This window comes from Eublepharis macularius, chromosome 17 (genome assembly GCF_028583425.1).
Source record: "Eublepharis macularius isolate TG4126 chromosome 17, MPM_Emac_v1.0, whole genome shotgun sequence".
NCBI classification, from domain to species: domain Eukaryota; kingdom Metazoa; phylum Chordata; class Lepidosauria; order Squamata; family Eublepharidae; genus Eublepharis; species Eublepharis macularius.
The window spans coordinates 7,824,531-7,837,866 of NC_072806.1; the positions used below are offsets into that span (position 1 = coordinate 7,824,531).

At 47.3% G+C, this 13,336-nt stretch overlaps 1 protein-coding gene across 1 annotated transcript in view; it reads left to right on the forward strand.

The window, feature by feature from the left end:
* Positions 1-2,477: 2,477 nt before the first annotated feature.
* The window catches only part of DISP3 (dispatched RND transporter family member 3), a 29,066-nt gene continuing 18,207 nt past the window's right edge, over positions 2,478-13,336 (forward strand). Inside the window, exons 1-7 of the mRNA XM_055001914.1 lie at positions 2,478-3,411; positions 5,025-5,244; positions 7,300-7,436; positions 7,955-8,089; positions 10,160-10,320; positions 11,621-11,760; positions 13,012-13,157. Of these exons, the coding sequence (XP_054857889.1) occupies positions 2,490-3,411; positions 5,025-5,244; positions 7,300-7,436; positions 7,955-8,089; positions 10,160-10,320; positions 11,621-11,760; positions 13,012-13,157 (1,861 nt within the window). The 5' untranslated portion in view covers positions 2,478-2,489. The remainder of the gene's footprint in view (positions 3,412-5,024; positions 5,245-7,299; positions 7,437-7,954; positions 8,090-10,159; positions 10,321-11,620; positions 11,761-13,011; positions 13,158-13,336) is intronic.

The window sequence follows — 13,336 nt, forward strand, 5'->3', positions numbered from 1 at the left end:
GTGTTAACTTCGACAACGGCGTGTTCGTTTTACGCAAAACACATTTGCAGGGGTTTTACAATTGTCTTAAGTTTTGCAGATTTTGTATTCAGCAGCGGTACCAAGAGGCTTGCCAATGCCAATACTGTTTTCAGAACTCTGCTAATTAAGAAATGTTGGATGTGTGTTTGGGGGAAGGTGTATTCATGTATAATTAGTGTCTTTTATATGAAGGAAATTAATTTTTTAAGGCAAAATTGCCTTTGGGCTTGGACGAAATGTCCATCCAGCTCAGCTTTCTGGTTGGGATTTGGAGAATTACTTTGTAAACTGAAGAATTAGTGTTTGTTCACAGACGTTATTGGATTTCGAACAATAGTCCACTCTCTGAAATACTGGGGAACTGTTTTTGAAAACCGTGCGATGTGGGAAGGGGGGTGGGTGGGTGTCAAGAAACCAAAGCCAAATGAATATGGAACTTGGTGTGCAGTTGTGTTGCTACACTACGAAGCCACTGAAGAAAATAACCACCTATTGCATTTTCATTCCATTCTTCCTCCAAGGAGCTCAGGGAAGCCCATGCAGCCCCCACCCCATTTTACCCTTTTGGTAGCCCTGTCAGGCAGGTTAGACTCAAGGTCCCACCCTGTGAGTGTCCTGGCTGAGGAGGGACTTCTTCTGTCCAGGAGGTTTGCCCTTTGTCCATCTCTTGCCTTGGGGCCCCAATCCCTTGTCTTTCAGAAACCGATGAGCAGGAGAAAAAATGGAGTCCATAGTGACCAGGGCTCTTTTTCTGGGAAAAGAGGTGGTGGAACTCAGTGGATGCCAACACAGGGGGCAACTCTTGGCGGGAGGTAGTGCCCCTGGGACCACATGCGCGTGCGCAAAGTACGCGCACGCTTCCAGGACCACACAATGACATCACTTTGGGTCAGGTGGAACAAGGGGGGAGGTTTTTAAAGTTTAAATCTCCCTCAGCGAAAAAATGGTCACATGGCTGGTGGCCCCGCCCCCTGATCTCCAGACAGAGGGGAGTTTAGATTGCCCTCTGCCCACTCAGCCCTGAGGGCAATCTAAACTCTCCTCTGTCTGGAGATCAGGGGGTGGGACCACCAGCCATGTGACCATTTTCAAGAGGTGCCAGAACTCTGTTCCACCGTGTTCCAGCTGGGAAAAAGCCCTGATAGGGACACTCTAGGAATTTCCCCACATCTGTGGTCTTTACCATAGAGATTAAGGGAAATTCCTACAGTATTCCCTGGAAGTAACATCACATCCTCCCCAAACTACACCCTTCCCAGGCACTATTCTCAAAAATCTCCTGAAATTCACCAAGGCATTCCGCCCTGTTCTCCAGTCCTAATCTGGCACTCTAACTACTGCACCACACTGTTCTTAAAATTATAAGAAACACACATGATCCTTGTAAGTGTTGGATCTGCTGGGTGAGGGATATTCTTGATCCAACAAAGATTCCACCCATCCCCTGGAGAAACAGAGCACAACGGAGAACTGAAGTTGTCCGTAGACAAAGTCCATCCAGCCGGCAGCTAAGCCACAGCCCTTCCCACAGATCTATCTGATGAACATAGTCATCTATGTGCATTCCTTTCCTAGCACATAGCAAAACCAAGTCTGATGCCTTCTGAATGTGAATTTCATTGCTGTCAGGGGTAAAAGTTGACTGTGAAAAGCCAAGTGTGCTAGCTGTCAGGTTCTACTGCGGGCACCGTGGTGCTGTGCGCCGGCGTACCTGACTTCAACTCTGGAAAGCCATCAGGGATGGTGCAGGGCCTCGCTCCATGGAAGGAAGGGGGTATACCTCACCCTCGCTCCCTCTCAACCCACTCGCAGGCTTGCTGGACCTGGCTGACTCCCTCCTGCTTCCAGTTTCCCAAAGCCCTCACCTCCTCCTTGCTTGTAGTTCCTCCCCCCCCCCTATATCCCTCGTCCCATCCTCAGCTCCACCTGCCAACCACGGCAGCCTAGGCAGCCACACCTGTGGTTGCTTTGCTGGCTGCTCTGAGTAGCCACACCTGTGCCTCTTTTGCTGGCTGCCAGGCAGCCCCACCTGTGGCTGCTTTGCTCCTAGCCTCTCCTTTCCAGCCTCCTTTAGCCTGCCTGCTGGTTGAGGTGTGGCCCAGTGCTGCCTTTGCTGTCCTTCAGCTACTGCTGGTGAACTTGCTGTCTGGTCGTCTCTGCTGCCTGTGCCCTCTCCTTCCTGGCTTGGGCTCCTAGCCTCCCACCAGAGGGTCAGGCTGGCTGGCTTCCACCTGCCCTGTTTGACTCTCTGGGGCTTGGGTGTTTCTTTCTTTTCCTGTGTTGCTGGGCGTGGCAGGGTCTTAGTGCCTGCCTGGGCATCTGAGTGGTGATCGTCTGGCTGTCTCTCCTCGCCTTCTTCTGTTAAGTCTGGGGGCAGAGCTTCAGACCCCGGACAGTAGCAAACTGATGCAACAGGTTCTAGTCCAATGGCTCACTCCTCTTTCTCTTCCCTGTTAACAGTACTAAAGATGGATGCTGAGGATGACCCCTTGTTGCAAGACGCGTGGCTGAACGAGGAAGAGGAGGTGGCTTTTGGGCCCTGCAAAAGAGCCGAAGGGCCCCGACTTTGTGGGAAATGCCAGTGGATCGCCAGGCCACGGACGTCAACAACGGCAGCACTGACCTCCAACTTTTGGAACGTCGTGGGTTGGATCTTCACCAACCCATTCTCTGCCAGTCTGATCCTCTTCTTGGGCTGTGCCATTCCTGCCACCCTTGCCATAGTGATGTTCCTGCACTACCCTACTTTGGACATTGATATCTCGTACAATGCCTTTGAGATCCGCAACCATGAGTCCTCTCAGCGCTTTGATGCACTCACTCTAGCCCTTAAGTCCCAGTTTGGCTCCTGGGGCCGCAACCGCCGGGACCTGGCAGACTTCACCTCCGAGACCTTGCAGAGGCTGATATTTGAGCAACTGCAGCACCTGAACTCCACGCGGCTGGGCACGGCCAGGCAAAAACGCAGTGTGGACCAGGAGCGGATTAGTCCCTCTCCCCAAGGCCAACCTAGCTTGGCCAACCAATCTTCCCGCCAACCACGGAATGCCCCACCCCACTGGGAATACTCTAATACCGTTGTGAGCACCAACACCCAAACCCATGCGCATTGGCGCATCGAACTCATTTTCTTGGCCCGAGGAGATACCGAAAACAATATCTTCACTTCTGAGCGTTTGCTCACCATCCATGAGATCGAGCGCAAAATTATGGACCACCCTCATTTCCGAGAGTTCTGCTGGAAGCCCCATGAGGTCCTCAAAGACCTACCTTTGGGTTCCTACTCCTATTGTTCTCCACCTAGCTCACTCATGACCTATTTCTTCCCCACTGAGCGAGGGGGAAAGATCTACTACGATGGCTTAGGACAGGATCTTGCGGACATACGAGGTGAGTCTTGTAGGAGTGGTGGGTTGGCCCAAGCACTGAGCAAATGAGATGTTTGTGGCCAGATGCTGGTATCCTCTAGCTCTAATACAGCCTTGTAAATAAATCCACCAGCTGCCCACTTGTAAATATGGCAGAAGTTTCAGATGGTGCTCATAACCTGAAAGAAAATTCTCTGTGGTGCTCTTAAATATGTTCCAAATATACCATGGGACTGTTTTCCATGGGTTTATATCATGGCAGAGCTGTAACGTTTCAAAAGCATTCAAGTCTTATATATTGGACACCACAGTGCCTTTTTAGTAATAGATTAAATACAGTATCCAGTTGTTGGCGGAACTTCCAAGATGCATCTCTTAAGCATATGCTTTTGACATGTCCAGTTATTCCGTCCTTTGGGGAGGAAGTCATTACTCATATTAATTTTGTATTAGAACACTCATTTATTTTTGAAGATGTTAATGTTCTGTTAAACTATTTGCCTGTCTCTTGGAACCTAACCAAGGGTCAACAGAAATTCACCCTCCTTGCCCTTTCAGTTGCTAAAAGACTTGCCCTACATGATTGGAAAGTCAAAAGCCCATTTCCCGTAACTCATTGGACTGAGGATCTTATAAAATTATCAACATTTGAATGTATTGCATAGAGACAGCAATTGTGAATGGATTTCTTTTTAGGTATTTGGAGACCTTTTATAGAAGCTTATGTATAGATTTGCCAACATTGTTTTTCTTTTTCTTTTCTTCTTTTTTTTTGATTTGCACAAATTAAAAAAAAATTAAAATGTGGATCTTGCAATAAGACCCTGCTACAACTGGTCCAGCTGATACGGTTTGAACCTTCAGATATTACTGTTGGACTATGCATGGAAAAGCAGCTCCCAGAGTAGGGCTGTAATGTAAACTCGATCCTCTTGAAACATGATTGCTGACTTGCCACGAATCACTAAGCAAATAGTCACAAGTAGGCATGTGCGCTTTGGGTTTCTGATTCAGGTTTTTAACCTGAATTGGGCCCTGTTTGGAAAGATTCGGGATTCCCGAATCAGCCCCAGCATTGCTGAGCAGATTTAGGAATCCTGAAGCAAAGCTTTCCAAAGCGATTTGTATCGCTCAGGTAAAGCAGCAGCAGCCACAGCACTTTTCTAGCTGTTTGCATATGCAAACCTCAGGTAAAGCCTCAGGTAAAGTGGTGGCAGCCGCAGCACTTTTCTAGCTGTTTGCATTTGCAAACCTCAGGTAAAGCCTCAGGTAAAGTGGTGGCAGCCGCAGCACTTTTCTAGCTGTTTGCATTTGCAAACCTCAGGTAAAGCCTCAGGTAAAGTGGTGGCAGCCGCAGCACTTTTCTAGCTGTTTGCATTTGCAAACAGCAAGAAAAGTGCTGCTCGCTTTCAAACTTCTCTCTTTTTTTTACCTGATGGGAAGGAGGAGGGGGGGTATAGTGATTCACTACAATACCCCTCCTCCCCCTCCCATTGGGTGAAAAAAAGCGGCAGGACGTGAAGCCAGAAAGCAGCAGAAAGAAAGCCTAATCTTTTTCGGGTGCACACCTCTGGTTGCAAGGCTGATTGTTGGTCTCTTTCTACTGCTTGGTTTCTTTCTACTGCTTACCTCTAGGTTCCCTGGAATTGGCCATGACCCACCCTGAGTTCTACTGGTACGTGGACGAAGGTCTGTCGGCCGACAACATGAAAAGCTCCCTTTTGCGCAGCGAGATTCTCTTTGGGGCCCCCTTACCCAGCTACTACTCAGTGGAAGATCGATGGGAGGAGCAACGCAGGAAGTTCCAGAGCTTCGTGGTCACTTACGTGGCCTTGCTGGCCAAGCAATCCACCAGGTGAGAAGGAGTTAGATTTTGGTCAGTTGCACATGGCGGGCCTCTGAGAGCTGGAAGGATCCACACTTGAAGCAGGTCTGCCAAAAGAGAAATGGAGCAGGGAGGTGTATTGGCTGGATTCTCCATTAAGAGCGTCTTGAGGTGTGGATTTTATTGTCTTGCTGACTTCAGTTATCTCAGATTACTTTTGCTGGGAGCCTCTTTCTGCAGAAGAGCTCTAGATATAGCTGCCACACTCTGAATCAGTTCACTTATTACCCTTTTGTGCGTTAATGTAATAAATGCTGATTAGGATTCCAGGTGGAATTGCTGGTTTTAGGAGCCGCGTATCGACAGCAGCCTCCTAAATTAGCACAGAAGAAATGGGGAAACAATAAGGGATCTTTTTCTCTGCAGTGGCTGTCACCTTCTTGAGAACCGTCTAATCTGGCTTCTCTTAGATAGAAGAGCTGCTGGGTTTTTCTGTTGTTTGGAAAGATTTTCTTCTCAGTCTCCGTCAAGAGTGAAAAAGGGATCGAGGTTGAATGGTGTCCTGGAGGTATCCTGTTGCATTGCCGACCTGTCCCAATGGATGGCAAATTAAAATGACTTTACGAAACCATTTAGCTTAGTTCAAGTATCCCCGCTTCAGATTTTATTTTTCCTTGTCAGAATCAAGCATTCAATTCTCAGGATTTTTGCACCAGTTTATCTAGTTTATTGGCTTTCCTTTTAAAATGCCCATGGTTATCTTGAATTTTAGGCCCAAAGTCACATGATGTGAGCTTCAACATAGAACTGCCCCAATCAAGTAGAAAGAGGGAGGTAGAAAGAGGGGGCAGAAGGCCCTGTTCCTTCTAACACCAAGTTGATTTGGAATGTTTATTGAACCATTTAGATATACTGTTTCATTGCATATATATTGACAGGGCTTTTTTTTCAGGAAAAGAGGTGGTGGAACTCTGGACCACACAACGATGTCACTTTGGGTCAGCTGGAACAAGGGGGGAGTTTTTTAAAGTTTAAATGACCCTCAGCAAAAACGGTCACATGGCCAGTGGCCCCGCCCCCTGATCTCCAGACAGAGGGGAGTTTAGATTGCCCTCCGCGCCATGGCGCGGAGGGCAATCTAAACTCCCCTCTGTCTGGAGATCAGGGGGCGGGGCCACCGGCCATGTGACCATTTTCAAGACGTGCCGGAACTCCGTTCCACCGCGTTCCAGCTGAAAAAAAGCCCTCTATATCGATATACATTGTAGTAAGTTTTTCATGATGCTTATGCTTCGTTCTGCTGGTCTTTCCGTGATGCTGTCAGTTAAGCTGTCAAAACAGGGCAATCTATAGACCTTCTCTGCAAGTTCTGTAGGAATGCTACAAAACATACCTTTTTAAATGACAGCTGCAGTTCTAAGAATACGTACTTGCTTCTGAGTTAACATGCATAGGATTGCACTGTGAGATGATTTTTTTTTAAAAGCTTGTTTGGGACTGAGCATGCTCCAGGAATCTAAAAGTTGCCCTGGAGAGCGGCTGCCAGTAAGACAGGCAACACTAAGCGAGATGCGGCCGGGTTTAGACTCGGCAGACTCGGCGGCTTTATAGGTTCATCCAGGGATCATTTTGTAGAAAAAGAGCTGGAGGAACTCATTAGCATAACTCATTAGTATATGCCATGCCCCTTGCCATCACTGGAAGTGGTTCATTAGCATAAGTGATTTGCATGTGCCACACCCCCTGACATCACCTATCCTGGCTGTTTTGGACCCAATCCTGGCCATTCAGGGCCGAAATTGGGCCCAAAATGGCCGAAAAGGGGCCCAAAATAGGATCGGGCTGCTGCTGAGTGGGAGAGTAATCCACCACCCATCAGAGGCCCAATCCAGGCCGTTTCGGCCCCAATCCAGGCTGAAACGAGCCCAAAATAGCCGAGAGTCAGGTGGGCAGGGCCACCTGACATGTGACCTCTTTGAGGACCTGCCGGAACTGCGTTCCTGTGCGTTCCCCCTTGAAATGAGCCCTTGGTTCATCTATGATGCTTTCCAGGCTCCAATGACTTCTCCTTCTCTGTTTCTCTAGCAAAGTTCAGGTGCTTTACGGGGGGACAGATTTGTTCGACTACGAAGTGAGGAAGACTTTCAACAACGACATGATGCTGGCTTTTATCAGCAGCAGCTGCATAGCAATTTTGGTCTATGTCCTTGCGTCCTGCTCAGGTAAGCCTTGGCAGAACTAAAGCTGCTCAGTCTTGGAGCTGTGGGCTGACCTTCCTTGGCTGGGTTAATGGTTGGCTGGTGCTTTATCAATGAGAGCTAATTGTTAGGAGATGGTCCATTAAAAACTTATAAATACAATTAAAAACCAAAGAACACTATAAATGCATGTAAAAGCATTTCGGACGGCGGGTCCCCTCCAGTTTCCCCCAATCACAATATAAAGCAGAAACAGAACAGAAGGGGTGGGGTGGAGCCACCATTTATAAAGTAGAAGCGTTCTGCCATTTGGAATCACCTCGAAGGTGTCACCTTTCCAGCATAGTTCATTCACACACTCACAGTGCATTGACTTCAATGGACTTAGACAGGAGCTACTCTGGTTAGGATTACACTGTCAGTAGTGAATCTCTAAGCACACAGCAGGCAAGTGGTGGATATCTAGGTGTGAGTCTGCTCTTGGTGTGCGCTCGTGCTAAAGCGTTTCCACCGCCTGTCTGTCTTTTCTCTCCCGCCTGCAGTGTTCCTGTCTTTTTTTGGGATTGCTAGCATAGGGCTCAGCTGTCTGGTGGCCCTCTTTCTATACCACGTTGTGTTTGGAATCCAGTATCTAGGAATCTTGAACGGAGTGGCTGCTTTTGTCATTGTGGGGATAGGTAAGCTGCTTGCATCTTGCACATGTCTGTCTGCGCCAGAAGGGTCTGGCCTTTCCTCTGGTCCCCTCTCCCACTGCCAGCATTTGTATGCTCCTTGGGAGCAGCAGCCCCTGCGAGAGCCATTGCAATGTAGCTGTTCGAATGTTAGACTAAAGAGGCTCAAGTTCAAATCCCAATTTTCCATCGTGCTCGCTGGATGACTTTGTGCCACGCACTCTCCCTCAGCCTAACTTACCTCGCTGGGTTGTGTGAGAATATAGTGGGGGCAGGAGGAATAATAATAATAACATCATAACGTTTGATTTACATACCACCCTTCACCACAACTTAACGCCCACTCAGAACAGTTTACAAAGTGTGTTGTTATTATCCTCGCGACAATCACCCTGTGAGGTGGGTGGGTCTGAGAGAGCTCTGAGAAAGCTGTGATTGACCCAAGGTCACCCAGCTGGCTTCAAGTGGAGGGGTGGGGAATCAAACCCGGTTCTCCAGATTACAGTCCTGCTGCTCTTAACCACTACATCAAACATAGGCTGCTCTGAAAGAAGGGTGGGATTAAAATACAAGGAGGGTCTGTTTCTCAACAGCAAAGCACCTGTTTTACATGCAAAAGGTCTGAGGTTCAAGTCCCAGCATCTCCTCTTAAAGGATGTCCGCTAGCAGACTTTTGGGAAAGACTTTTCGGTGCCTGAGATTCTGGAGACCTGCTTTCAGTCAGCGGTCACAGTGCTGAGACAGAAGGCCTGGCTTAGTTTATTGATGAAATACATGCTTATGTTTTTGGCTTCTGAAGCTTGTTGAAGTGTCGTGCACTTTCATGTATATCAGCCTCTAAAGAGAAAAGGGCTTTAAGTTCTTTCCCAGGTTCTTGGAGGGCCATTCTCTGCCCCTTTTATGTCAGACACAATATGTAGAAATACACTCATGTCCCCCAACTGCAGATGTTCAGATTCTATTCCTATATTATCACAGCCCGCCAGTGCTGTGATTCTACTACTGTGCTTCGAGGTTGACAAGTCAATTTTAAAGCTTCTGCTCTAAATTCCGAGCCTCTCCTTCCAGTCTTTTTTGCCAGACTTTTGATCTGCGCCATCTAGCAGTTTGTTTTGCAAAGGCGCCAAGGTCGGTCTTAGATCTTGCAGCCTGGATTCTGCACGGCTTTTTATTAAGGCCCAAGAGTCGAGCTTGCTAGGGGGGGAAACAGTATGAAATACCCTCTGCTCCTGTGCCGGGAAATCAATCAAAAGCTGAGCCGGGTTGCAAAGGAAGTTCAGCTCTTTGGAGAACTTCGACCATCAGTAAACAACAAGCTTAATGCTCAACTAAGCAGGGCCAATTCTCAGTTAGGTGGCAGAAGTTTGAAGTAGATGGGGGGAGAATCTCAAAACTGGGAAGTTCACTCTAGGACGGCGTGGAGAGAAGGGGCTGGATAATTAACAGCATTGAAAATGAGATTTGGGACTTGGAAGCCTTCATTTCCACGAAGCTGGCTTGTGTCGATGTATCTAGCTCAGGCTTTTCTGACTGGCAGCTGCAGTTCTCCAGGGTTTCTGGCAGAGAAAAGTGTTTTCCAATACCTGTTGAGATCCATTAAGTGGAGAAAGCTGAGGTCTGGATTTGGGGCCTTCTGCATAGAAAACGTACACTCTCTCAGCTTTCCAGTCCTGTTAATCTCCATTCCTCCCAAGAGCTCAGGGCAGCACAGCATTCTCACCTGCATTTTATCCTGGCAACGATTCTGTGGTTAGGGGAGAAAGAGTCTGTGTGCAACCAGCCCAAGGTCCTGTATGCCCAACCGCGGCTTATTCCGCACACATTGGATAATGCACTTTCAATGCACTTTATCAATCATGTGAGGTGGATTTTTTGTTCCGCACACAAAAAAATTCGTTCCAAATGATCTATAAAGAGGATTGGAAGTGCATTATCCAACGTATGCGGAATCACTCTGCTTGTCTGTGTGCCTTCCTCTGAATGTATACCTTCTCAAGCTCAGTCCAAAGAGAAGGACAAGGCAGGCGACTAACCTAGCTGATTCTAAGAGTTTTCTGGTGTCAACCCCCCCCCCAGGTGTGGACGACGTTTTTGTCTTCATAAACACCTACCGACAGGCTACCCACTTGAAAGATCTCCAGCTGCGGATGATCCACACCATTCAGACAGCGGGCAAGGCCACCTTTTTCACCTCCTTGACCACTGCTGCAGCGTACGCCGCCAACATTTTCTCTCAGGTGAGCATGAACCGCTCCCTCCTTGAACAGAAGAGGAGCAAAATCTGGAAGCCAAAAGCTGCCAAGCAAATTCTTCTTCTGAGATTGTGTATCCGGAGTGCCGTCAAGTTGCAGCTGACTTATGGCTCTCCCAGAGAGTTCTGAGGCAAGAGACGTTCAGAGAGGGTTTGCCATTGCCCACCTCTGCGTAGCAACACCAGACTTCCTTGGTGGTCTCCCATCCAGCTACTAACTAAGGCCAGCCCTGCTTAGCTTCCAAGATCAGGCTAGCTTGGGCCATCCAAGTCAAGTCCTTTGAAGGTTAGATTCCCCAAAAATAGAATGTAAAAATTGTCTTTTCAGAACAGACTGCAGGTGTATCCTGTTTCTAACTGTTATAGGCCACATACCCTAGAACTCAGAGGTAGATTTCTCCTGAACTTAGAGGCTCCATTTAGCTATAGTGGTTAATAGCCATTGATAACTTAACTTACATGACCGTCTATTTTCATCGTAAGGCAGTCTAAGCTAAGGGCCACTGCCTCATTGGAGAGGAGGGTTGTGTGGCAGCGGCAATAAAACAATTCAGAAGTGTTTCCCTGGTGTCTGTCTTGAACTTACTGCCAATTAACTGAATCAAGCTTTAGTGGGGGAAGCCAAGGTCTGTACTAAATCTTTAGCAAATTAATCTTTTATTGGCTCGGTTTTCGCTGCAGGAGCTAATGTCTATCGGCTCAGTTTAAACTGCAGGTGTTAACATTTTAATTTTTAAAAAATCTATTTTGAAGCACTTCTAAATTTAGATCTTGTTTCCAAGCTTAGGAATTCTGGTCCTGAAGTTTTGAAATTCCAAATTTGTGCAAAGTTTGGTCTCTGTGTCCACAAGTGAGGGACCCCTCTTCTCTTCCCGTGGATCCATCATTGATTGTCAGTAGGGATGGTTCCCAATTTCCCATCGCTACTCTTTTTCCTTGAAAATCCCTGTTTTGATTTCCCCTCTCTCTTATGCAGTGAGATTTTTATTTTCACTGCATTTTCTGTTTGCTTGTGCCAACATTTCCCTGTTAACATTCTGCAAATTTTAAATCAACTGTTTGTATGAAATGTGCCTTAATGGATCGATGAAAATAGGCACAACAAAAAGGTTGACAAAGGCAATGTAGCAAAAGAAATTAAAAAGGCATCTACGGACAGTAGCTGGATCCAACCTTCCTAAGCCGTCATGGTATCCTCTTTCAGTCTACTTGTGGCCCTCTCCGTCACCTCATTTCTGGGAAGATCCCAAACCAAGCTCTCAGATCCCCACCTGATCTCTCGGCAGATTCCAGCTGTGCACGACTTTGGGCTCTTCATGTCTTTGATCGTTTCCTGCTGTTGGGTGGCCGTTCTCTTCACAATGCCTGCCGCTCTGGGCATCTGGTCGCTGTATCTGTCCCCTTTGGAAAATGCCTGCCAGGCCAGGTGAGAAATGGAAGGGGCTTTCATTTAAAATGTAAACGTGCTTCTGGGCGCTGTGATGTCACGTAGCAGCAAAGAGGCTGAGCTGTGGGTTGGGAAATCTCTGCTTCGAATCTAGCTTCTGCAAATCATTTCCGCTCTCCAGCCTCTAACCCAAGGGTCGCAAAACTGACATACTTTACAGGATTCTGGAAAGAATCAGGATGAAATCATATCTAAATGCTTCATGTGCAAATGAATTGTTATTTCCTTTATAAAGGATGCTCGTCTTTTTTATTATTATAAGCAGCTCAGTGAACAGTGGCTAATTGTGTGAGCTGTGATTTGGAAGATCGCTGGTTCGAATCTTGCCTCTGCCACGCTAGGTGGCCTTGGACAAGCCACTGTCTCTTGGAGCTGCCCTCCATCTTTAGTATGGGAGAATACAGGCCAACTTTACAGGGCTGTTGTAAGGATCTTAGCAAGATAATATACAGGCAAAATGCTTTGAACTGTAATGCTATGCTAATTTTTATTATACAGACTAACAGTGAAATCCTAAACAGAGTTACTCCAATAGGGTGTAACCCTGCTTAGGATTTCACTGTAAGTATTGTTACTACCATTTTCAAGGAAGGCCCCTCTCACTTTGTCATTTTTGCAAAGGGGTAACCATGCTAGTCTATCCTAGCAAAATAAAACAGAAGCCCAGAGGCACCTTGGAGCCTGATAGTTATATCAGGCATTTATTTCATGAGACTCCCGGAAGCTCATATTGAAATAAATGTTGTTAGTCTCTCCCATGTCCCAGGAGGCAGGAATGTCACTGGTAACAGGTGCATCATTGTTAAGCAGAGAGGTGACAATTATTTAGTGCACCTGGAGGAGAAGCTGAGTTCTCATGTTGAGGGGCACAAGTTTCCAAAGCTGCGCCTCCTGCTTTTTCCATTCTCCCCCCCACACACCAATTACTTTCCTTTTTTGCACATTGGCCAAGACTACATTATTTTGGAAAGCAGGGAGAAGGTTAAAGAAGGGGCCTCTGGGCCTACTGGAGCAGATTGCGACTCTGTGTGTGCCTGCAGCTCCCCTGTGCATTAGCAAAGGAAATTGCTTGCACATCCCGCACACCTGATGCCCGTCTCCAGCGAGTGTTGCCAACGGTCAGTCTGTCCTTGGCTGCCACCTTTGCCAGCCGAGCAGAGCCACAGCTGTTAGGAAGGGCAAATTGCTTTCAGAGCCTTCACTTGGCATTCATTCCTTCCTTTGCTGCAGCTGCAGTCAGAAATGTGCGAAGGAGAACACTTTGCATGTCTCAGACAGCCTGTTCATCTCTTCAGAGGCCACAAGTGGGCCCAGTCCAGGGACTCTGCCTTACCTGGATGACGATATCCCTTTGTTGAATGTGGAAGAGGAGCCAGGTAAGCATTTAATCCCAAAGAAGGATGCTCATTCCTCTCCCCCTTAACAGCAGTTGGGAAAATGGGTATGTGCCCTTATTGCCTGAACATGATGTGTGGGTATTTGGTTGAGATCATCTGCGATGGTATAACAAAGAGAAGAAAGAGTGTGGCATATCAGACACAGAATTCTATTATAT